Raw genomic sequence first — 27,088 nt, 5'->3', positions numbered from 1 at the left:
TAATCAATGTTTTGTAATTAAAAAAAAATGTTGCACTGCAGTCAAACTGTAAGCATTGTTCCTTTACTTTGCATTTCTTTTATGTTTGTATTTTTAGAATTAGACTTTTTTAAATCGTACAGTCCATAATAGTATGCACCGCCATGGCTATGTGGAGTACTGCAAAAACACGAGCACTCTACTGCCAACAAGAAAAATGAAATATCTCAATATTGGGTCAACATTTTGAGTATGTTTGACACATGGAGACAACTGACAGCCTCAAAAGGAAAGAAAACGGTGAGGCATCAGCAACTTCTCTCATTCACAAGTAATAAATCAAACAATGTTTATGCAGTCTGACCAAACAGCAGAAGTGGAGCGGACAGCCACTGTGTGCATCAATTGCAGATAGCACCTTTAAATATATACGCAAGTCAACTCATGTCTTTATTTTGAGTATTTGTTTGAACGGCAAACATGTTTCATTAAAATAAACTGTATAATCTATTGGCATTGATGCTACGTTCTTCTTGGGTTGCAAATGTAAGGCAAATATAATATAACCAGAATTTTTTCCATTTGTCCAAAATTCTGAATCTTTCTGGACACATTCGCCACATTTTCCTAGTGGAAACTCTGCTGCTGACACCTCCACTGAACTGGGGGATGCAGCTGAGGAACTAGTCTGATATAGTCACTTAGGCTGAAATCGATGGTGCACTTTTTTAATGAACTCTGATTTTTCTGGTAGATAAAGGTCTTCAAGTGTCTACCTTGTCTGCACTATAACAGACATTGGTACAACACACTGATCTATTGCAGGAAAGATTCCTACACATCATACTCTCACTTGACTGGAAATTAGGAATCTTAATGTTCTACTATAAAAACCTTCTAGTAAAAGATTTTCATAATTTTAATCAATTATGAACAGCACTTTCATTTCTGAATTTGTAGCTTTCTTTTTAATTTCAGATGCTTTATACATAGAAAATGTATGGATGTAAAGGTTGCACCTACTTACCTGTTCAGATTCCTCCATTAATTTTCTTTTGTTTTTGTTTTTTTGCATACAACACTCAAAATAACCTTCCCTTATGTGTTTTTACTAAGGCATAAACTATGCTAATTAAAGGTTAGCTAGCACACACATCCAATTTACAAACAAGCGGCATTAAAATTCAAGGCACCTATTAAAGATCAACACTGAGCAAGTTAAAGATTGTTTTGTACATCAAATACTGATTTGTCTTGCATGCTCCTGACAAACAAACAAAAAAAATCTAAAGGAAATATAAGGGAATCCTAATAATAATCTTGCATGAGACCTGTTCTTTCTTCTTACCTTTGGTAATGCTGAGAGTGTTGTCCCCACTGGCAACAAAGTCATACAGGGCAACAAATAGATTTGGGTCATTCTCACTGGGTCCAGCTAACAGGTTCTCTTTGGAGTTCCAGCGGGCTGCTTCTGTCAGACCCTGGGGCTCAAAATCAGGTCTCTGGAGAGCTTCTGAAACACACAGAACTGTAACATTAGGACACGTACAACTGAAAAATCCAAATCAAATAAATGACAAAGTATGACCAAGTCCAGAATATGTACTCTTTGGTACGCAGTTAATGTGGATACAACATTCCATTGCTTTTATAATCCAATATATTTAGAGGTATTCACTTGGCAACAATGTCAACATTTTAATTGCCCTTCCCATTAAAGCTCCAACTTGCCCAGAAAGAAACGCTTCCGAAACAATTATGATGATCACCTTGCCTCCCTCGTCCTCTACCCACCATTGTATTGGAGATGTGATAACGAGTCAAGTGCCTTCCTTTCATTTCCTGGAATAACCTTGACTTGTTTTCCCTTGTAAGACAACCTAAACAATCACTATAGCATCATATAAGAGAAAGGGTACCTGGCTTATCTCCGTCTCACCATGCCAAGCTACGCTGAGACTAATTTCAATGGGTAGCAAGGAATGTGCTTGAGATTAAAATGCTATAATTAACAGTTATGCTAATTATAGGTCCTGCATGAATTATGGCAATTTCAAAGAACTAAATTTGAGGCTAAGTATTCGATGAAAAAGCAGGGAGGAGTGAGAAAAAATGAGAAGGTGTTGATAAAGAGGAAGACAGAAGAGAAAATGTGTAGGGAGGTGGGACTGCAGTAGACCTACAAGCTTGGTGGCCTGATCAGCTGCTGTCTACCACTAACCCTTCGTATCCCCCTCCCCAAAACAGATCTTTATCTGGGACAACAGGGCACAATATTTTCAGTATGTATGACGTGCAACACCAGAGTTTTACTGTTGAAGTAAACATTGATGTTGATCTCTTACCAAAAACAGCTATAGTCTGGACTTGTAAAACTTTTTCACTCGTTTAAATCTTTAAACAATAGTTTAATTTATCAGGCACCTTGAAATAGATTACATGTCCACTGCCTTGGAGGTGTAGGGGTGGGGGGTTGGGGTTGAGTGTGTGAACATTTAAGTTAAATAACATCTGGCCAGAGAGAGAGAACAAATGAGGAGGCATCTGGGAAGGTGGGATTATTAGTGACAAATACTGAAACAGGTACATTTCTTTAGTAACTATACTGAGGGTAATCAAAAGCCAAAGACACCTTTGTTTTCTATAATTGTCAGCTGCTGTGTGGTTGGCTGATTACAAGCCCTTTTACTGTCAGATGAACTGTATTCTATATCAACATCAGCTTGCTTGGACTGCTGCAATACAGTGAAGTATAGACATAAAGTGCATTATCTGACAGAATAAGGTACACCATTAATTAACGAAAATGTATCTAAGTAAGCTGATAAGCAGTATTTCTGTTTTTTTAATCAAATAGCAAGAAAACTACCATAATATTGGTAAATTCTTTATAAAAGTGATTAAAGCAGCTTGATTGGCCAAGGAGCTAGACTGCTTAATTTATGTTCAAATAAAACCCAAAAAATTACTATCACAAGTAATGATCAGGTTTGTGTTATTCTATGAGCTTACTTAATAATCTTAATGTGATTTTAACTGGATTCATGGTGTAAGAAAGCATAAGACAACAGCTAGTTCCAAGAAAAAAAATAAATCTCCAAGGCGCCCATCCCCAGACCCCTTTAGCTGGCCTCTACTCTTCTCTTTGGCTGGCTACTTAATAAGCTGGCTGGTATTTAACTCTAAACCAGTGCAGAGATGTCCATTGATAATAATGATGGTTATCGAGCCATAAACTTTTCTCATGTTTTCTTTGATCGCTGCTGCTAAGAGTTCTGTTCTCCTCTCCAATAACAGGCGGGAGCAGAACACAAAAGAAGGGAAAAAACCAAAGTAAGACTTCACATATATTAACTGTGACATTCATAAATAAAAATTGTATATATGCCCTTTAGATGAGCAGTGATGTGATTACTTTTATAATAATTTTAATAATAATTTAATAATTTTAATAATTCCAAATAATTTTAAATAAATAATAATTTTAATAATTAAATAAGAATAATAATATTAATTTTAGATAAATAACAATCGTATATGTGCCCTGTAGATGACATGCAATGTGTCAGACCAAGAGGGCTAAGAAGGTTGTGTACACAGCAGAGGCTATAATAAAGAGTTTGAGAGGAAAGGAGCTATCCACATAACCTACAGGCTAGTGCTAACTCAATTATGTGACATGAAGAGTCACGTGTAAAGCAGGCCTTCATTCCAACCCAGCAGTACACCTGTTGATTTCAATGATTACAACACCTTCAACCAGATAGGGAGGAAGAATATACAACACGGGCTGCTAATAAACAATATCTTAACAAACAGTAAGTTTGTTGATTGCACCAATGAACAGTGGCATTCTCAAATTGTTCCAGCATTACAAGATTGTTGACGTCTTTTGCCTCTGATTTAAAGCATCTTTTAGTATTTAGAAAGGTGTTATATAAGCCTGACGTTTTGTTATTACTATTATTTTACAAGAAGACTGGAAAATTGTCATCCTAATGTTGTATTCACATTACCAGCAGCAAAGCGATAGGCTACAGGCCATTGTCAATAAAAGTCACAAACGGAAAGTTACTAAAATACATCCAATCTGTTTGACAGGCTACATAACAGTCGTCAACTCTTTTCAGTGCTCCAGTGACGCAGTGAAGCATCGACCAATCACAAATTTGAGAAAGTTTTTCTTCATTTCCACTCCCTTGCTCCTCTTCCAAAAAGTTGCTGATTCCTTCTAAAAACGATGGAAAAACTCTTGCAATCAGCCGGTTTCCTGTGCTGTATAGTCTGAGAAAATATGATATGATGATATGGGAACATGATGGTTTATGATCAGATATACACATTTTACTATTCAATTAGAACTTGTTTCTGTAATTATTTCACATACAATGGAAAATTATGAAATAATTTCTACCTAAGTTAATGATGCACAAGCCCATGACAACTTTATAGCTATATCAAATTTTATTTATATTATATAGCAAATATATCATATATTTATTATGTTAATACTATTTTATAATAATATGTTATATATTATATTATATATACCAAATTATTATATTTATATCAACTTTATATATATCATGTCATTAAGCACTTGAACGCCACTTGAAGGGTGACTCGGTGACAATAATAATAAATCAAACTTATATAGCGCTTTTCTAACACTCAAAGTCCCCATGCTTGACCACTTTGTAGCTTTATTGCCAGTTGTGTGAATGTACAGTAAGGGTTAAAAGATTAGATCAAATGAGGTAATGACTTATGTAGTTACATTATCATAAAACGCGTTATACTTTGTTGAATAAAAAGATCAAATATTTAATGGACCACACACAATGGTGGAAGCCTGATTGTGGTCTCTGTAAGTGTTTGGGCAAACATATTAATATTTATGTATGTGATTAACATTGCTAAGACAGAAGTACAGTCCACAGGTAGAGGTGACTACACACACAATACCACCTGAGGATGGTTAATAATGTTTCTACAATACAAATTGAGGCTGTTGTTACAGAAGATGATCAGGCCAAGTCCTTTAAATGAACAATTCCAAGATTTGTAATAAATGTACAAATTCTCTGTTTGTAATAATTGTATAACTTTTTTACTATATTTTTCACAAGATTTTCTCTGACAATCTTTAATACATAGTATTAAAGACTAAGTAAGCACTATTTTTTGCCTGTCTTTGCCTACTTTCATCTTGGAAAAAAACATGTAGAAGGGAATATTGATGGTTGTATGGATTAGCTGAAGGATTGCAGCGTTGTAGTAGAACACTCGCCCATGTTTGGTTGGCTAAGCGGCGTGTCATCTTAATAATCTTTTCTTTTTTTCTTTAACTATAGTCGTTTATCTGTGAAGCGCTTTGAGATCTGTCTCCCCAGATGAGAAGCACTATACAAACTCAATTTATTATTATCATTATTACTGTTATCATTATTATTATTATTATTATTACTATTAGACTGCCAAGGATTACTGTGAATAAATGGTAATACAAACAGCCATGACATGCATGTCTATGCCAAAATGCTGAACTTCTGGCAACACTTTAAAAGCGACCAAATTGATTCAAATATCAAACCTGAGTTTAAATAAACCTAAGATAAGAGGCAAAAGCTAAGATATACAAGGAAAAATCAAAACAAAAATGCAATGATTTGAATAAAAAATATAGCAGCCATGTTTTGTAAGATCAATATAGGTAAGGGCAACAAGGATGTGGAGATAGGGTCAAGTCAACTTTATTTGTATAGCCCAATATCACAAATTACAAATTTGCCTCAAGGGGCTTTACCGCAACACAACATCCTGTCCTTAGACCCTCACATCGGATGAGAAACACTGGACAAGGAAAGAGGTAGAAGAGAGCATGTGTGGGGGGGGGGGGGGGAGGAAAGACCATATATGTGGAGGTTGTGAAGTGTGTGGGCAGTGCACTTGAGCAGCCCACACCACACACGTCCATTTTTACTGACCACAAATGCCACAGCTCTTTGTAAGTGGGTGACAACACACTCATACACGCACCAGGACAATACACACTCAAATACAAAGGAAAAATAAAAGTCGAGAAAAAAAAGGGGTAGGAAGTGAGAAAAATAAAAAAGTAGAAAAATAAAAATCAGAAAGATCTACAGAGCTGTAACTCTCAAGAGTCTTATGAAGGGAGAAATTACAGCATGCCCTGGCTTCATCACTAAGACAACACTCAAACTGATTAAATATGTGTGGAATTCGTGAAGCATTAAAAGCTATGACAGCATTGCTATGAGTAATAGGAATGCACTCAAACTCACGGCAACACATTGAAACAAAACAGAGCGGGAGTTCATGTCTTCGGAGTAACAGAGCAACCTCAAAAATCAACCCAATACAGTATCCAGTTTCATTTAAACAATAGTCTGATCCAGCTCCATGATGTAGCCAGCCCCATATCCAAACCACCTATGTCTGAGATCTTGCCTGAAATCACCTGAGTTGGAGGTGGTAATGATTATCAACAGTTTAATCATACCCCTCATTTTAAGAGCCAAATACATTGATTGAAAATGTTATTTTTTCATGAGTGTAGCCAGATCAGTGCCTGAGTGAACACTATAGGGATACCATCAGTGGGCTAGGTTACTGAACTTGGGAGAACTGTTCAGAGGCTTATTTGAAAAGACATTAGTATTGAGTCTCGCTAGGCCTTCTGTCTCTTTGCTGCTACTTTCTTCATGGAGTTTGCCTATGGACTTGAGGTGGATATCTCTTCTGATTTTAAACAGCCTTCTAGTTGGTGCAATATAATTAGAGGACAAAAGCTAGATAGGTCTTCTTAATTCAAAGATTAAATAAGTTAGACAGTGTGTCTTGGACTTCCAAAGACAAAAAAGGAAGAAAGAAGAAAAAAAACCCACCAGTAATGTGAATCATCTACACATAAAGTTTAATGTGTTTGCACTCAGTGTTCTGGGTGGTTGTTATTGAAAGCTTCTGATCACAGCCATCCACTTAACTGGGGAGAGCTCAAAGGCTGTTTTCTCTATTAATTCATTTGGCTGCACAATCTTTGGCACACATGGAAGACTTCACTGTGTCTTCCGTTATAAATTAATTTCTCTGTTGATTTTATTTAAATTTCAATGATCCTTCAATAAAACATGTAAATCCAATTAGCCCGCTTAGCTCTGAGTAGCGACACTAAGCTAATTTGAAATAGTGGATAAAGTCACCTTCTATGTGCAAACTGCAAAAAGAAACAAAACATGTAGGCTAATTCTATCCAAATCTCATTCTTTCTTTATTTCTTGATATATATAGAAGTCACTAACAAAACAAACAGTACAAAACAGAAGGGAGCTAAAATGGAGCATAAAGAATGAGATTGGATCCTCTCTCCTCATAAACATGAGTTAAGTGGGACATGGCTTGGAATCGGGTTTGCTTGTATTCCCTCTCATTTTCCACTTCTTTTCTCTGCAGCTAGCCAATATGTCTAGCCGTTCTCGCCTTTTCTCCTCCTTCTCCACTTTTCAGAGTGTAGGAACTAAGCCTTTACACACAGATAACTGATCTCTACCCTCTGTATTTCGTCCCTTACCTCTTCTTAATCATATCTCGTCTTTCTTGCGGTAATTTTCTTGTATTATTTCTTAATCTTTCTCTATGGGTAAACTTGAATGTCTCGCCCTCTGCTATGAGTCCAGAGAAAAGCTTTTCCAAAAAGACTCTTACCTTCCAAGTAACAGCTGGAGGAGGACGAGAGGCCTTTCTTGGATTTACACCCCACCAATTTCAGGCAAATCTCCAACATTTTCATTTGCTTTCTTTCACTTCTAGGTTGAAAACTTTTGTTTCTTCAGTGAATCTTAACGTCCCCCAGTGTTTGCTTTCTGTTAAGTGCTAAGCAGGAGAAAAAAATTTACCAGGTGAAAAAAAAAAAGAGTACGGATAAATGAGCCTAGAGCAGAAAGGCTAAAATAACGCTGGCGCCCTTTGCGCAAGTTCTTCCAGCTGTTGAAAGCACCCCACTCTTGTTACAAACAGAAAAGTAGACTCCGCTCTGTACAACACAGTCTACAAACCGTCTCCTCCGAGTGGCTCCATCTTGTTTCCCCTTTAGTCTTAGCTATCCCCACTTGAAGTGGACGCGGTAACAACCCAAAAGGCACGCGTGTTCGGTCCAAAAGTGTGGTGGGCATGCAGATGTGTCAGTTGAGTGGGCAGCAGGGCGGTCCTAACGGTGCCATTCCTCTCTCCTGTTGCTTGTGTGAGTGTGCATCCAAAGCACAGGGACTCGCTCGTGCTACAAGCTGCCAACAAAGGGCCTCTTTCAGGCTCAGCCTGCTGCACTCAATGACATCAGCTGGTTGGGACCTCCCACCATCCCCCAGCAAACACACAATGGGAGGGAGAGAGAGAGAACCACCACACACACACACACACACACACACACACACACACACACACACACACACACACACACAGAGGCATACTCAAGAATATAAACAGAAACACACCAGCACACAAAACTCGTGCCAACAAAAGTGAAGAAGGTTCCTAAAAATTAGCTTTTTTTTAAATTAAGTTTAGACTTGAATCAGTGATGAAAATTTCCCTTTTCCTTTTGTTGGAAAGTCACAAGATGATTACAAGAAGCCCCTCCTCCAACATTGTAACCCCCCTTCCCCCTTCTCCTTCTGTGTCCGAGCCCCTATCTCCTCAGCAATACTCCAGCCCTCGCTCCAGTCTGAAGTGTTTACAGGTTGAACGCACAGCTTTTCAGATCTTTTATTTAAAGACATAAAGCTCCTGGTACAACGCGGATAAAAGTATACATGTCTGCTCATGTCCCGCTACTTTTCAAAGACCAGTGAAACAAGTCTCAATTCCTATTTTCTGTTTCAATATGAGTAAACTGTAAAATCTAATATATTTGAGATGATCAAAATGATGTGGGGGGAAAAAAAGCAAGGCCACATGATTTCAAAGAGCAGCAGTGGTTTGTCCATTTCTGGAAAGAACAAATAATCTTTGGCAGAAGCCAAAGACTCTTGCAACATGACTTGATAAATCGTCCTCTTCTGTCTTTTCTCAGCTGTCTCCTGTTCCCGTTCTATACAACTCGGTATACCTCGACAGACTAAGGGATTTTGTCACCACTGCAGCAGGAAATGCAGCACACCAGTGTAAAAGGTGGAAACGGGAAGATGTCAAAAGGTCATAAGATGAGGGTCTCTGACTGAGGTGTGCATGATGTCAGTCATGATTACAGCACTAATCTCGAAACAGCTGCAACAAATGACTGTGATTGCACACTTAAGAGTCAAAGCCAGAAGAATTTGTGCTCTTCCACAATAATCATTATTTACTGGTTTTCAATTAAGATATCAGAAAATCAGAAATCAGAAACACTTTATCATTTCATTTCATGCACTTGCGCACATGAAATGAAACAAAACATCGTTTCCCCCAACCCACAGCAGTGCAACACAAAGACAAAAACACAACCAAAAACTAAAAGAACTACAAGAACACATATATACAAACTAACACATATATCTAAACAAACAAACAAACAAAAAAATCACTGTCCAGGAGAACGAATACCAGTCAGGATGACTGTCAGAACTGCTGGTCTGCATGGGCTAGCAGCTAGCTTAGCCTGCCCCGCTTCCGCATCCTGTCAAACCACCCTTGGTGTTTCCTTATCGGGCGCAGCTCCAGTCAGGGCCGTGGTCCCTGGGTCCACAGGATATAGCAGACCAAGCTTCCTCAGCCGATCCAATGCTAGCTCTCCCAGCCAGACACCTTTGACACACCTCCCCACACCCCACATGACAAAACACAGTCAAGGCTAGGCGAGGCCACCGCCAGACCGGTCTCGGTCTTATCGAAACTGCCAGTCTGCATGGGCTAGCAGTTAGCTTAGCCTGCCCGCTTCCGCGTCCTATCAGACCGCCTCGGTGTTACCTCCTTGGGCACAGCTCCAGGCAGGGCTGTGGTCCCTGGGCCCAAAGGACGCAGCAGACCAGGCTCTCCCAGCCGATCCAGCGTCAGCTGTCCCAACCATCAAACGAAGACGCAGACATGGACAAAGACACTGCATGGACGGTACTGGGTGACGCCGCTGCAAAAGTGAATTTGCGCCGCCATCTTCCCACAGCGGTACTGGGTGAGGCTGCTGCAAACATGAATGTGCGCTGCCATCTTCCCACACTGGAAGCGACCACTTATTCTGAAACAAAGTTCGGCTATTAGGTTGCTTTTCCTTTCTTTCACACTGTAAATTACAAGGTCTGTTAGCTCTTTGGCTCTCACTCATCATTGTTCAAATTTCTATCCATTTAAATTCAAATAATTTAATTCAAAGGTGTGATAATTTTGGGTAGAGTAAATGACCTTATGATAAAGCCATAGCCCTAAAGAGTGCTGCATGCTTAAAAAGAAATCCTGTCTGGAATACTGGACACTGTAGAAAGATCCCTCCCCACAGTGGGACTGGAGAGGTTCTGCGTTAAAAAAATGTTTTAACTTTTGAAGCACACATTCTGAAATCTACACCCAATTCTGACACCAATTGGCCAATTGGAGTGTAAATGCACAGCTATCAAATGGTGTACAAAGTTTTGCCAGTTCACTCTTCAGACAATTACTTTTCAGTGTAGGCTGCTGATCACCTCACATGATTAGCTCTAAACAAAACGAATGACTACAGTTGTGTACTTCTACCTGCATTTGTTTGACTTTTTGTGCTGTGACTGCTAAAACCACCAAATTCACATCGAACGTTTGCAACCAAGTATGCAGCCCAGAAGTACAGATGACGTACAGCCCCCATGCCCCACTTTTCAGTTTAGGTGGTATGCAAAAGGTATGAAATGACATGATGTAGGGATAAAAAGGAGCTGCAAAATACCATGGTACCAGCATTAACATGATAATGGGTAAAGAAATTACTGTTAATTTGAAATATATAACTGCAGAGGATGCAAGCATTGTATCTATTGACTAGCTAGCCAACATTCTGACACAAGGTAGTAGTAGTGGTGGTGGGAGTAGTAGTAGTAGTAGTAGTACTAGTAGTAGTAAATGGTAAATGTTATATGGACTGCATTTATATAGCACTTTTTTAGTCTATCGACCACTCAAAGCGCTTTACAGTATATGCCTCACATTCACCCATTCCCACACATTCATACACTGATGGTGGAGGCTGCCATGCAAGGCACCACCCTGCTCATCAGGAGCGGTTAAGGGTTCAGTGTCTTGTTCAAGGACACTTCGACACACTCGACGCAGGAGCCGGGGATCGCACCAGCTACCTTCCGATTACTTGACAACCCGCTCTACCTCCTCAGCCATGCCGCCCCAGTAGTAATAATAGTAATAGTAGGAGTAGTAGTAGTTCTTTAATGTTCCCAGGCAGTTATTTTTGTGCAGCAGAGACAACACATGACATGCATTGGTTGAACAATATACAATCCCACATAAAAATGAGAGTAAAATAATACAAAATCAAATTACATAATACAAATACAAAAGGTAGTACTATAACAACAAGTCTAACTCTAAATTACTGGAGGTAGGTTCTCTCTGCCCACAATTAAAAGCTGTAATGGCTCTACGTAGAAAGGACCTTCTGGCTCTACTAGATTTAAAAATGGGAGCCCTATACTGTCTAGCTGAAGGTAGAATTTCAAACTCTGCATATATATAAAGTGGATGAGAGTGAACATCTGATTGAACAAAGCTGTTCTTAAAACATTCTGGCCACATAGAATCGTTAACATACATTGTGGTAATGTTAGAAGACATCTTTACTAGGGGTGTAAGAAATATATCGATACACTCGATTATCACGATATTATCTTTTGTGATAATTTATCGATTCTCAAAACCACTATATTGGTTTTTTAAATTTTAACATGTAAAGGTTCGTGACAAACATTTTGTGTTGTGTGTAACCCCATGACCGCTAGATAACAGTGTTGTAATTTATCTTCAGCCATTTGACTCTTCCACTCCAACCCAACAACATAAACTGAGACAGGAAGCAGCATAAGCACAAAGAACACAGCCCTATGAAATCGCAATATATCGCCTTTCATACAGTATTGCAATATATCGTGATATATGGAATTGTAACCCATGTATCGTGATACGTATCGTATTGCCAGATTCTCGCCAATACACAGTCCTACTTACTATATTCTATGCAAAGGGTTTTTCCATTTCAAATTCAAATTACAAAAGCAAGCAATAATGGAAAAATGTAGTACAGACTAAATAAATGATGTATAGAGCAATAAAAGAATTTCCCTATCTATCTTAAATTTGCTACGTTTCCTTAACAAAAACAGATGTTGTTGTACTTCACAGTATATAACATTTGTAATCTCAACCCACTTTAACTTTCTATCAATTATGATGAATAACATTGTAATAGTAATGAGAAATGTCACCCATTTATATGAATCCCTGCTTGGCTGATGAGGATCTTTCATAAAGTAGTGACAGTTCTGCTCTTTCTGTCGTCTGTCTTATTATTATTTTTTTTTACCCCTTTTTCTCCCCAATTGTACTTGGCCAATTACCCCACTCTTCCAAGCTGTTCTGATCGCTGCTCTACCCCCTCTGCCAATCCGGGGAGGGCTGCAAACTTCCACATGCCTCCTCCGATTCATGTGGAGTCGTGAGCAGCTTCATTTCACCTGACAGTGAGGAGTTTCGCCAGGGGGACATAGCGCGTGGGAGGATCACGCCAGGGGTGGGCAATCTTATCCAGAAATGGCCGGTGTGGGTGAAGGTTTTTGTTCCAACCAAGCAATTACACACCTGTTTCTCCTAATTAAGTTCCTCAGTAATGACGCTACTGGTTGATTAGTGGGATCAGGTGTGTAACTGCTTGGTTGGAACAAAAACCTGCATCCACACTGGCCCTTTCTGGATAAGATTGCCCACCCTTGCCCGCTATACCCACCAGTTCCCCTCTCCCCCCCAAACAGGTGCCCCAATCGACCAGAGGAGGCGTTAGTGCAGCGACCAGGACACATACCAACATCCAGCTTCCCACCACAGACACAGCCGATTGTGTCTGTAGGGACGCTCGACTAGGCCGGAGGTAACATGGGGATTCAAACTGGCGATCCCTGTGTTGGTAGGCAATGGAATAGACAGCCACGCCACCTGGACGCCCCCCCAGGGGCCCACGCTTTTGGAATGAGCTACCAGTTTCCATCAGAACCTGCCCCATCTGCAATACCTTTAAGAAGCACAATAAGAAATGTATTTGATTAGTCAGCCATTGTAACAACATAAAGGCCATCGGTCATCCTCCTTCTCTGTTAAACCTTCTACCCCTTTTAATTGTTGCTTCAATGTTAAGTGTATCGTGTTTCGTATGTGTTACTTTGTTTGATTGTGATTTTGTTTTGTAACTCCTTGGAGACAAGCCTCATGGGGTTTTTTTTCTTTGGCCTCTCCTGTACATTTTTACCAAACTTCCTATGAGACTGAAAGTATGGTGTGACTAAACGACTGACACCCTGTTGTTAAAACATGCTTGCGCAAAAAGTCAGAATTACGTGAGTAGGGGGAGCAGCACGCACACACACACACACACACACACACACACAAACCTCAACAATAGAGGCAAACGCATGCCTATGCTGCAATCTAGAAAACTGACATGTTTGTGAATACTTCAGCAATAACGAAACACTGTCTCGCTCACACAATCTTGTAACTAAGGGATTCACTGAAAAATAATCCTTTTGGTGCGTATATTGCTAAATGTAATCAATACGAGTTTCATTTCCTGGTTGTCGAGATGACTGGACAAATAGCCGATAGCAAACTTTACAAAAACTTTACTTACAAACACAAAACAGGGCATCTGGGTAGCGTAGCGGTCTATTCCATTGCCTACCAACACGGGGATCGCCGGTTCGAATCCCCGTGTTACCTCCAGCTTGTCCCTACAGACACAATTGGCCGTGTCTACAGGTGGGAAGACGGATGTGGGTATGTGTCCTGGTCGCTGCACTAGCACCTCCTCGGCCACCTGTTCGGGGGGGCTGGGGGGAATAGCATGATCCTCCCAAGTGCTACTTCCCCCTGGTGAAACTCCTCACTGTCAGGTGAAAAGAAGTGCCTGGCGACTCCACATGTATCGAAGGAGACATGTGGTAGTCTGCAGCCCTCCCCGAATCAGCAAAGGGGGTGGAGCAGTGACCAGGATGGCTCGGAAGAGTGGTATAATTGGCCAGATACAATTGAAGGGGAAAAGGGGGGGGGGGCACAAAGCCGTTCTGATGGTATAATATTTATCTAAATATTTATCTGCAAAAAAAAAAAAACAAAAAAAAATTCCAATGTATAGCTTTACCAACTTTGTTGTCATTTTCAAAAGGAAGGTCACTGCTGGTGTGAGTGCACCGTGCTGGAGGGAGGGGGCGGTGAGGCGAACAAAGTTGATTCTACACAGTTCGAGTGCAGTTGTCATTCAAACCTTACTGTACACATTTCACAATTACACTGATGATGAATTGATATTTATCATACAAAGCAAGTCAGGGGCACAGGGGTAGGAGGAGGACACAAGTGGTCAACTAGGCTCACCTAGTTCTTTACTATTCCTATCTTTTTTCCTTTACCTTATTTGTTGTACTGATCCATTCTGTATTTTTTGTGTGTGCAACAAATAAACAAAATCTAACTGGCTTTTAAGTTTGTGCTGCTAAGTTCAAGAACTGAGTAGTTACAGAATAACATTAACTCCTGACCCATATGCACACCTTAGAAGGTGTTCTACATGGTGGTTATCAACATAACAAGGACAAACTGGATTTTTGCCAGCATTTTTGCCAGCTGTTGGGTGGCATGGTGACGCAGTGGTTAGCGCTGTTGCCTCATAGCAAGAAGGTCTTGGGTTTGAACCCCGGGGTTGTCCAACCTTGGGGGTGGGGGGGGGTGTCATCCCAGGCCATCCTCTGTGTGGAGTTTGCATGTTCTCCCTGTGTCTGCGGTGGGTTTTATCCGGGTGCTCCAGTTTCCCCCACCACCACAAAGACATGCATGTTAGGGTTAATACTCCTGTCTGTGCCCCTGACCAAGGCAATGAAAAGAAGAACAAGAGTTGGTCCCCAGGTGCTGCAGCTGCCCACTGCTCCTTTACAATAGGATGGGTTAAATGCAGAGTGTAATTTCCCTACAGGGATCAATAAAGTATCTCAAAATCAAAAAAATAAATAAAGGAAATCAATAAGACCACTGTTGTTTACGCACTAGACTTAGTTATAAAACTAGTGAGTTGTTGTCTTGGTCATTTAGTAAAATGAAATCTCCAATAATCCACACCTCTTGCTTGGATACTTCTTTTTTTAAATGAAAGTAGTCAAAAACTCTTGTTAAGACTTACTTTTCTAATTTAACATGATTTGCTCCCACAGCTTTGATGCTGAAGTATGTTACCTATGTGCAAAATTGGTATAAATTGCCAAGTCGTGATAACTAATTCACATCTGAGGTAATGATTTGAAACTGTTATTACAATCTTATGGTGAAAAAAAGCGTCCTCACCTGCATTTGATGCTGGCGCTAGTATTAGTTTTCCACAAAGCTCCCATAGGGATTTATCTGGCTCAAGTAGCTTTGACACAAAAACTCCTGAACCCAGGGTTTTCCACTATTTTTTTTATAACCGTCAACGTAAAACAAATATTTAGAAGCGGGAAGTATTCAATCCTGACTTTGGCCTACAGTCAATACTAAAAGTGTTCCTACAACTAAAACGAAGGGGCATAAAATACACTTCTTTGTTAAACAAAATTGACAAATACCGTTGGACCATGAAAACGGGCCTAGACCTCAATTTTGTGTCTATCATGGACTAGCCTATCTCCAACCACAGGTAAACTATATAGTATGTCAAAACTGGAGTATTCAGGTTGTCCCCTCACTACAGAAGGGGCTTCAAATTGTAAACTTCAATGTTTAACCAACACCAACAGGCTGCTTGATAACATTAAATAACTGTATTTTCATTTATCCCTGAAAATATGCACAATGAGCATTTAGCTGCAACATTTCAAAGAAGAATCTGTAATGTCAGGACTTGGTGACTTCTATGCTTTTTTTGCATTTTTGTTGCATGTTACTGTTGTGGTTTTGCGTTGCGGGGTGTAGCCAAGAGGTGAAGCCCCACCCTTCCTATCCCTGATTCCTTCCCTATGGATACCTACAATGGCAACACCTGCTGGAAATTACAAAAAGTAATTTACTTGCACAGTAAAAATGTTGCAAGGTCGGCATCACTGCCGAACCCTTTTTTTTCCCAGTTTCAGAGCTCTCCATCTTTTGAACGTCTGGCCTACATTAGTTTGATGGCAAGAGTGCTTGTGGGCTCCCTTGTTCCACACTTTGGCATGGGGCAAATCAGTGAAAAGTCAATGGAAAGAGGTCACATGGAGCAACAAGTCGCTGTTTGGCCAAGAGACACGCTAAATGAGACAAATGCTTGCTCCCTCAAGTTGAGAAATGTTCAACTTGAGCGACATTTTTGCTTGTAATGAACCAATCAGCATGGCTCCTCAAAGTCCAAAGGACCAAAGAACTCACTTGGAGTTCTCATTAAGCACCATATGCTCACTTTGAGAATATCAGCTTGCTGTTGTTTTGCTATACACAATAACAGATTGTTATGTGCATCTGGGGAGTAAACGGCAGCTTGTTGCACCATATAACCTCTTTCAATTCACTTTTCATTGACTCGCATTGTGCAAAAGCCTGGAATTGCAGTTGGTGTGAATGCACTGTAAATATGGGTGCTTTTCTTTGTGAGAACAGAAACTTTGTCCCTCATAGCTCACTCTCCCATCTCAAATCCAACCCAAACAATATACCAAAACAAAACAATGGGGCAGAAATACACAGAGGCTGCCAATTCCCCACATCACAGTTTCTACTTTTAAGCCTGATACTGTGAGGCTTGGTTACATTTGCTACCGATAACTCATGCCCTCACATCTTTAATTTCCCAACTAACGTTTAAATTCCAATACGCATAATGCACGTGAATGACAGGTTTGTGTTTCACTAAATATACCTTGAAGCTCAACTCTTGTTCACTACATCCCCAACTAGAGCAACCAAAGATCGTGCTGTAGCCATTTTCTAAGTTCTTATGCCAGAAAAATGGGGCTTGTTTCTCATCAGCCTTTGACTCATCCACACTTGTAATTATCAGCGACTCAACCCAAGTCACCAGTCCAACAGCATTGTCTACCACCAGCAAAAACTGAAGACACGTATTACAAAGGCTGTTTTTGTTTAAAACTGTCATTTTTCACTGAAAGGTCAATACATCAAAATTTTCTTAGCATCCCTGTTATTGTTATTCTGATATAGGGAATGTGACTTTGTTTGGTGTAGGCGCTGATAAATTGTTTGCCCACAATTGGGCTTCCCTACACACAATTTTAAATCTCAGTGGCTATACAAATAATGACCTCAGTGCCACGGGCATACAGTCACATGCCACCAAGCTGCACAAAGGCTAATCACTCTGGTGCTAAGATGGCAAATGATTTTCTTCCTCTCATCCACCACCACATACCAAAGGGGAAGAAATGCACACTTCCCTGAACTCCCTGACAGGCCAATTAATTTACCACAGTCACAGAATTTTAAGATGAGGAGCTGAGGAGATGAAGGGAAGAGGAGAGGGGCTATAAAAAATAGAGAAGGAAAGAGGAAAAAACGTTGCAGATGGAGAAACATGAAGCACATTATTTAGCTGTGAGCTCATAGGAGAATTATTCGCTTGCGTTTTATAATCCGGCCTCTCTTGGTATGTTAACAGTTAGCTGACGTACACAGACCCAGGGGAAGGTTTTTGGCCTTTTTCCTCTTGTATACCCCCTCCTGCTTTCCTGATTTCATTTTCCAAACCTTCAAGCACAAAACAGGTTGGATTCCCAAATTCTCCATTGAGGCAGCAGCATCGTTTTGGAACAAACTATTGTAGTGCTGATGGAAGGGATTCTGGTTCAAACCAGAAACTCAAACAAGAATACTCAGTGCATGCTACTCCCAAATAGGCATACTGGCATTTCATACTTCACACTTCTTTACAACTGTACACTAACCAGCAGCACACGCGAGTGATTCGGTCCATTAAGTGTTGAGAGTAAAAGCGGACCCATGAGGACCATTAGGGCAAATCAGTACCTGGGTACTGCAGTGTAGATGTTTAATGTGTAATGTGTTATAACATAAGTAACTGTGAATTTAGCAATTTCCAAGATAATAACACAAAATTTCTTTAGCTAGACATTGATATTTCAGTGCGCACTGAAATGGCATCTTGCCTGCGTCGGGAAATATGATGAGTCTAACAATCTCGAAACAGCCTGCTGACCCCTGGCATCCATCCTGTCCTTCAGTCATGGATGTGGGTTACTGTACTTAGACTAACTTAGACTTTTTAATTAGAGAGGGCAAAAAAGAGGGAGAAAGAGAGAAACCGAGATTAGCAGGTTCCAATCAGTGGTTTTTACACCATGCTTTATTCATCATTCCAATGCAGAGACTAGCAGCCACATCCATCCACAACAGCCCAGCTACCTTCAATGTCAGGCACTGAGGAACCAGGCGCTATGTGTACAAGTGTATCTGGTTTGTCTATGTGCATATGATAGTTTATCCGTTTACTCAGGGAGTCCTGAAGAATGTACAAAGAGGCATCTGAGGGGGGCAGACCAAGGGAAAAGGAGAAAACGTTTTGGGTTCCACATAATTGGACCATGGAATGGCTAAGAGATGGGATACTAAGGGTGGGGACCAATGGCAGTTGGAAGGTCAAGGAGTTAGGTTTGAAGATTACAAGACACATGGTTGTAAATTTACAATGTGACAGACACTTAGACTGACCCGGTTGTCATTCAACACATCATAGTGGCCAAGGAATTTTGCAGGCATGCATACACACATACACACACACACACACACACACACACACACACACACACACACACACATATATATATATATATATATAGTAAGTCAAGTAAATTCTTTAAAGAATAAAGAACAAAGAACAAAATAAAGAATTTACTTGACTCACAGGATTTTGCTCCTTATTTGTTGAGCCCTTTCCCTACTGTCCTACTGTTGAGTATTTCTTTTAACAAAGTTATATATATATATATACACACACACACACACACACACACAAACACACACGCGTGCACATGCGCTGATCCGCCAAAACATTAAAACCACTGACAAGTAAGTGAATAACATTGATTCTCATTACAATTGCACCTGTCGTGGGGTGGGATATATTAGGCAGCAAGTAAACAGTCAGTTTATGAAGTAGATTTGTTGGAAGCAGGAAAAATGGACAAGTGTAAGTGTCTGAACAACTTTGACAAGGGACAAATTGTGATGGCTAGACGTCTGGGTCAGAGCATCTCCATCACAGCAGGTCTTGTTGGGTGTTCTCAGTATGCAGTGGTCAGTACCTACCAAAAGTGGTCCAAGGAAGAACAACCAGTGAACCAATGTCAGGATCATGGCGCCCAAGGCTCATTGATGTGCGTGGAGAGCGAAGGCTAGCGCGTCTGGTCTGATTCCACAGAAGAGCTACTGTAGCCCAAATTGCTGAAAAAGTAAATGCTGGCTATGATAGAGAGGTGTCAGAACACAGTGCATCGCAGCTTAGTGTATGGGGCTGCGTAGCCACAGACTGCTCAGACTGTCCATGATGACCCCTGTCCACCGGCGAAAGCATGAGTGTCAGAACTGGACCATGGAGCAATGGAAGAAGGTGGTGTGGTCTAATGAATCACATTTTCTTTCACATCATGTGGACAGCTGGGCGCGTATACGTTGTTTACCTGGGGACGAGATGGCACCAGGATACACTATTGGAAGAAGACAAGCTGGAGGAGGAAGTGTGATGCTCTGAGCAATGTTCTGCTGGGAAACCTTGGGTCCTGGCATTCATGTGGATGTCACTTTGACACATGCCACCTACCTAAGCATTGTTGCAGATCAAGTAAACTCCTTCATGAAAACAATATTCCCTGATGGCAGTGGCCTCTTTCAGCAGAATAATGCACCCTGCCACACTGCAAAAATTCTTCCAGGAATGGTTTGAAGAAAATGACAGAGTTGAAGGTGTTATCTTGGCCTCCAAATTCACCAGATCTCAATCAGATCAAGCATCTGTGGGATGTGGGGGAAAAACAAGTCCAATCCATTGAGGCCCCACCTTGCACCTTACAGGACTTAAAGGATCTGCTGCTAACGTCTTGGTGCCAGATACCATAGGTCACCTTCAGAGGTCTTGTGGAGTCCATGCCTCGATGGATATCAGAACTGTTTTGGCGGCATGAGGGGGACCTACACAATATTAGGCAGATGGCTTTAATGTTTTGGTTGATCGGTGTGTGTGTGCGCGTGTGCGTGTGTGTGTGTGTGTGTGTGTGTGTGTGTGTGTGTGTGTGTGTGTGTGTGTGTATGCAGCTGGATAGCTCGCTGGAGATCAGGAGTTTAAACCCTGGTTGAGATGAGTATCCAGTAACAGTCCGTGGCTTAAACTCCTAATGCCATACAAGCCAATTACCTCAGAAATGAGAGAGTAACACATATAGTCATAATGGCTCAGACGTCGCATGGGTTAACAAGGTCTGTGTCAGGTGTTGGGGAACCAGGACAACCTGATGAGAAATGGGCTACTGGAACAAGACATTCATGGACAAGTGCTGAGAACATGGAACTGATGGAACGCTACTATAACAACAAACCCCTGGAGAGGGGCTATATGAAGCATATGTGGGAACTGTGGACCAGTAGGCGACCTACTTCCACACTGACTCAGAAGCAGCTAGTGGCTCAATGCGCTATAATCAATAGAAGAAAGCTACTGCCACAACTTGAGATGGAGAGGCTCCAACAGGATGACTATACAACTCAGCACCCTGAACGGCCGCCCTGTAGCCAGGTGATACATGAGAACAGCTGAAACAATCCTACCAGCCATAACAGCTGAAGCTACTGAGGTTCAAATGAGAATCATGGCCAGACTAAAGACAGTCAATCCCCGGGCTCGGCTTCCACGACTCAGTGACAAAGTACCATCACAAAGCCTATTTAAGGACGTGAACACAGCCTTATGCAATTCTCTCGACTTCCACCATAACAGAGACCAGCGAGCTTGTATATGCCACTGCAACTGTAATCCTGGAGATGCTTGGGTATAGGATTAAAAACACAGGTCACAAACAGTACCCACCATGGAAGAGAAGGCTGGAAGCTAAGATCAAAGCAGCATGGAGCAATGTTAGCCATCAAGAACTCAATGCAGCAGTGGAAAACCACACTAGAGGGCAACTCAAAGACAATCACACAGGTAATCACCAAATATGGCATGTACCAAGGTGATGCACTATCCCCACTGTTGTTTTGCATAGGCCTGAACCCCCTCAGTCAGATCATCACAAAGAGTGGATATGGATACAGGCTCAGAAGTGGAGTTACCATCAGCCACCTCCTGGATGACATGGATGACATCAAGCTGTATACCAGGGATGAGCGAGACACTGACTCATTGGTCCACCTCACCAGGATCTACAGTGACGACACTGGGATATAATTCGGACTAGACAAGTGTGTTTGAATGGTGGCAAAAAGATGAAAGGTGGTGAGCACTGAAGGGGTTGAATTACCAGATGGCAGGATAACAGACATACAGGACAGTTACAAGTACCTGGGTATTCCACAGGCAAATGGAAACCACGAGGAGGTTGCAAGGAGGTCAGCTAAAGCCAAATACCTCCAGAAGGTGAGGCAGGTCATGAGGAGCCAGCTCAATGGGAAGAATAAGCTCCAAGCCATCAACACATATGCCTTACCAGTCATCAGATACCCAGCTGGAATAAGCTGGCCAAAGGAGGAGGTAAAGGACACAGATATCAGGTCACGGAAACTCCTCACAATGCATGGAGGGTTCCAGCAGCCTGAGACTGTACGATAAGCAAAAAGATGGGAGCCAAGGGTTAGTGAGTGTCAGAGTCACTATCCAGTATGAAACAAGGAACATCCACAAGTATATCAGAAAAAGGGACCCCCCCCCCCCTCCCCCAGGGCAAACTGCTAAGTGAGTACCTCAGGTAGCAGAAGACAGAGTGCCGAGGAAGAAGAATAGGTACTGGGGCAGTTGGTGATGGGTGCGCCAACAAGGCGGCATCAGCCAGCACAGCCTTAGCATCCTCAAATGCCCGGTTTCTCTCTTCCGACCAGTCCACTGGGCCCTTGGGGTCCTTACCCTTCAGAGCCTCATACAGGGGGCACATGAGATGAGTCGCCCGGGAAATGAACCGGTTGCAGAGACTTCACCATGTTCAGGCGTGGGAACCTGGCGACGGCGTCCACCTTGTCAGGGAGGGGGGTTGCTTCGTTCTTTGTAACCCGGTGCATGAGGAAATCAATGGCTGGCAGGCCCAACTGGCACTTTGCCAGGTTGACGATGAGCCCATGCTGATTGAGCCGTTCGAACAGCTGCCGAAGGTGGACCAGGTGGACCAGGTGCTCCGCTGCGGACGTACTGGCCACGAGAATGTCATCCAGGTAAACAAACAGGAACGGCATATCTCATAGCACAGAGTCCATGAGCCGCTGAAAGGTCTGTGCAGCCCCCTTGAGCCCAAACGGCATCCTCAGGAACCCGAACAGGCCAAACGGCATGATTACTGCCGTCTTCGGCACATCCTGCGGGCGGACCGGCACCTGGTGGTACCCCCGCATGAGGTCCACCTTGGAGAAGATGACCGCCCCTGCCAAGTGCACGGAGAAGACCTGGATGTGCGGGACGGGGTAGCAGTCTGGCGTCGTGGCATTGTTGAGGTGGCGGTAATCACCACATGGGTGCCAGCCACCATTAGCCTTCGTAACTATATACAGGGGGGAGGCCCATGGACTTTCAGAGCGGCGCACAATGCCGAGGCGCTCCATATTGGCAAAACTCCTCCTTGACGATGGCGAGCTTGGCTGGGTCAAGGCGCCGTGCACGGGCGTAGACTGGGGGGCCCGTGGTGGTGATGTAGTGTTCCACTCCATGCTTGGAGACTGCTGGTGAGAAGATGGGCGTTGTGAGGTCCGGAAGCTCAGCGAGCGTATGCTGAAATTCATCCCCGGTGGCAATCATGTTGAACAAGCCGATGGGACCCGACTCCCCCAGCGTTCATGGGTAGGAGCAGAAGGAGACGGCGTCAATCAAGCGGCGGTTTTAACATCTACCAATAGTCCATAAGCGCGCAGGAAATCCGCACCCAGGAGGGCAATGGACACCTTCGCCATAACAAAGTCCCAGCCGAACCGCCGACCTCCAAAAACCACCACCACATACCTCATGCCATAGGTGCATACGGGGGTACCGTCAGCATCATCCATAGGGGGGCTGAATCCGCCAGCCATCGCATCCACTGGTGTCGCAACATATGTGTGTGTGTGTGTGTGTGTGTGTGTGTACATGTGATATATATATATATATGTGTGTGTGTGTGTGTGTGTATATATATATATATATATATATATATATATATGTATGTATATATATAAATCACCTCTGAGACAGTCTCTCCAAGTTGAGGTGACCTGTTGCCAAAACATGCCTTTATGTCAGCAGAGCTCCACAACAGCCTTTGATAATAACAGGCCAGCCAGATCTCGATGAAAGAAGGTATGAAATAAGGAAGAACCCCAAATGATCCAATGATTCAGGCAAAATAGGCCCCTTTACAATAACATAGCTAGGACAACACAAGCCAAGTGGACCAGGTGACAAAGCAGCATGCAGCACCTGCACTTATTTCCTCACTGCGCACTGGAATGCTTAAGTTCAAGAAAATGAAATTTTTGTCAATAGATATAATTAGCATCCATTTAGCATCAAAACATGTATGGTAGACTAGTTAAAATCAACCGTAATACTTTAACACAAAGATATCCAGATCTGATGTGCATAGTTGAGCATTAACTGTTCAAGACTAAAGGCAAGGGATAAGTTCCAGTCAAGCACCCAAATATCGCTGTCTAAATGTAAGTCAGCCAGAGTTTGAATGTAGAAAGTTCTTTTTTTATGAGTGGAGTCTAGTGCAACCTGTTTAAGTCCAATAGAAACTAAAAGCATCATTTGTTTTAGTGTATGATTGTATGTTTAAATAACTGAGTACGTTAAAATCAAAACCAAGTGAGAGAGAGAGAGAGAGAGCGAGAGAGAGAGAGAGAGAGAGAGAGAGAGAGAGAGAGAGAGAGAGAGAGAGAGAGAGAGAGAGAGAGAGAGAGAGAGAGAGGAGAGGGCGCATTCAAGATAAATGAAGTCTACTGACAAAAAGCAAAGTAGTGTGTGTGTGTGTGTGTGTGTAGGGGGAAAGGGGATTGCTAATTCAGTCATTTTTAGAATTTTGCAAAAACACTCATTGAGCCAGAACACTGGCAGGGGAGCATAATCTTTTATATTCCATTGTTTTATGACTTTGTAGACCAGGGCCGCCAAACTTTTTTCAGGAGGGAAAGAGAATTGTGGAAGAGGGTGCGTCTATACTTGTGTGGGTGGCGGGTTGGAGATTCCAAAACAACTGATTTTTGAGCAGGTTCGAGTTATTACTTTGGGCCTAGTTTACTCATATTACAGTATAGAAAATGCTGAATAAGAAGTGCTATGAATAAAGAAAGGGGTTGATGTCCATCCTGCCGGCTCTTGAGCCCTAAGTGAATAAAAAGCCAGTTGTATACACTTAGCAGGACAGTCAAGGTGCAGTGGACCACTAACTGCAAAGGCACTTTTTATAAACCATCAACCTTAAATGTCCTGTAACCATTAGCTACATAACTGGGTAAAGGTCCCATTTGTTTGTCCATAGGGGTAAAAGACAGACAAACAGATACATACAAGAGTGACTTGACAATTGAGGCTCTCAGGCTGCAGCAGAGAAGCTGCTTCGGCTCTTCTTTGTGTCTAAGTGGATCCAGATGCAGCAAGCATAGCAGCCCGCCTCTTATAGCAATATGAAGGGAAGCGTAGCAAAACACAAAGCATACAAGTACTGTAAGGACTGGAGAGCTTAAAAAAAAGAAGGTAAAAAGTGTGCTAGCCAACATATAGCCTATGGCATGATAGGCACTTGGGGAAAGTATCTGTATGGGATTTAGAACAGTGTTGGCAATTTAAATGGACTATGAGAGTCATAAAAAATCTTTATAAGTAAAAGAAACAAAATTTGACTATCAAGCTAATCTTACCTAAGGTAATGCTCAACAAGACAGAAATTGGCATGATTTAAATCGTGCTCAAATTAGCATTTTTTTCTTATGGCAGTGGCGCAGTCCCTCATGGGCCTTAGAATCACAAGGACTTAGTCAGATCTCTACAGTGCAAACATTTCACTTGCATTTGCAAATAAAAATCTGTGTATGTGAATGTGTAACAAAAATAAGGACACGTCTGTGAGTGACACTCGTGTATTTTTGTGGTTAAGGCTCAAGAAATAGGGAAATACAGTTGACTTAAGGATTCCACACAATTAACCATAACTAAAAAAGATCAAACTACTGATGTTTTTCAATACTGAGTTCTCCAAGTGTGAACTCTTGTTTTTGAGGAAAATATGCTTGTTAAGTTGAACTTGGAATACAAACTCACAAGATTGCAGGAAGTTGAACGAGATGAGAGGGACTCAATGGTATTGTGCAATACCCTGAATTAACAAGGCTTCCTAGTTCGGAAGAGTTAAGGAAATTTTCAAACTGGTATTACTTTTAAAAATCAGCAGATAATTCAAATCTACACTGCTGCTTTCTTGGCAATTTCTTTCCTCTATAACTTAAGAGTTGTGGCTTTGCGTTGCTCTTCCTTCATTGTAAAAGACCACATAAAATGAAAAATGAGTTTTCCTCTATTTTACCCCTTTTCTGTGCAACGAGTTCTCATTTGTCTACCAGTATGAGCAAAAAAAAAAATCACAACAAATACTTCCCTTTTTATTTGTATCTAAAGAATCCAATGTTGTCACTTCATGTAAAAGGCATCAGCTTCATAGTTACATGTCTCTGCATGTGTGGGCAAGAAAAATGTTCAGTAGTATTTGATTTGAATTTCCCCACCCCTTCTCACTGTATGAAAATGTAAATGTACATGACCACACTCCTGTAGTTGCATCTTTGGCTGTTTGCATCCAAACACACACTTTCCTCTCCCCAAAACTTTGTGGCTATGAAAACAAAAGTCAGTTCATTCACACTGAAGAGGTAGGTATTTCTGAAACTTCTCATGTGGACTGCTTTACCTGCTATATGCTGGTCATGATGATTTTTTTCACTGAAGGAAATGGCAGTCCCATTGGTCTACATGGTAGAACATTAGAACATCTATCAAATGGACAGCCCACCCACTTTTAAATCCAATGGTCACACAAGCTCACAACGTCCTAAACGCCATTTCATGTGGTACTTAATGACTATACCAGTGTTTTTGTATGTTTAACCTATTTACTAAAAATGGCATATACATTTCTCAAACCATTTCCCAAAGCATACTGTAGTGTTGTAGATTTTTTTATAATTCATTTTTACTACCTTCCAGCCAGCCACTGGTTTCTATTCATTACAGTATGGTATGAAAACCATCTTGCAGAGAGGTGGGTAATTCATAACTGAACATTTCGTCTCCTTTAGTTTTAGTCATTACGTTTTTGCGGGATAATGCAGTTGAAAGCGGGGATTGGTCTGAGAGGTTTTGTTGGGTGGCATGCACTTTAAACTGGAAATATGTTTCATGAATTCAGTTATCTTGTGTCCTTTTTCACCAGACTTGTAATTATCTTGAAATGTTATGAGAACACATTTGTGAATATGTGAATTTAATGTTAAAAGTACTGTTGAGGGATATGGAAAATTTTATTATCACAATAGAATTTACAATTTTATTTTGCAGATGCTTTTATCCAAGGCAACATATATCTGAGAGCTGATATAAAACATGCAAGGATATAGGCAGGAGAGAACAACACGAGTAAGTGCCATAAAGTGCCACTTCCGCTTCTGGTGTGGG

The 27,088-nt window shown here is 41.5% G+C and overlaps 1 protein-coding gene across 2 annotated transcripts in view; it reads right to left on the bottom strand.

The window, feature by feature from the left end:
* abl1 (c-abl oncogene 1, non-receptor tyrosine kinase) overlaps positions 1 to 27,088 on the bottom strand; it is an 87,655-nt gene that overhangs the window by 21,930 nt on the left and 38,637 nt on the right. Inside the window, exons 1-2 of one of the 2 annotated variants that reach the window (XM_056290544.1) lie at positions 7,708 to 8,302; positions 1,328 to 1,492 (exon numbers count right to left, since the gene is read on the bottom strand). In XM_056290544.1, the coding sequence (XP_056146519.1) occupies positions 1,328 to 1,492; positions 7,708 to 7,792 (250 nt within the window). In that variant the 5' untranslated portion in view covers positions 7,793 to 8,302. Of the gene's footprint in view, positions 1 to 1,327; positions 1,493 to 7,707; positions 8,303 to 27,088 lie in introns of those variants that run through there. The other variant, XM_056290543.1, reaches the window with a different exon arrangement.

This window comes from Lampris incognitus, chromosome 12, assembly GCF_029633865.1.
Source record: "Lampris incognitus isolate fLamInc1 chromosome 12, fLamInc1.hap2, whole genome shotgun sequence".
NCBI lineage: Eukaryota > Metazoa > Chordata > Actinopteri > Lampriformes > Lampridae > Lampris > Lampris incognitus.
This window is presented reverse-complemented; position numbering and strand designations above follow the sequence as displayed.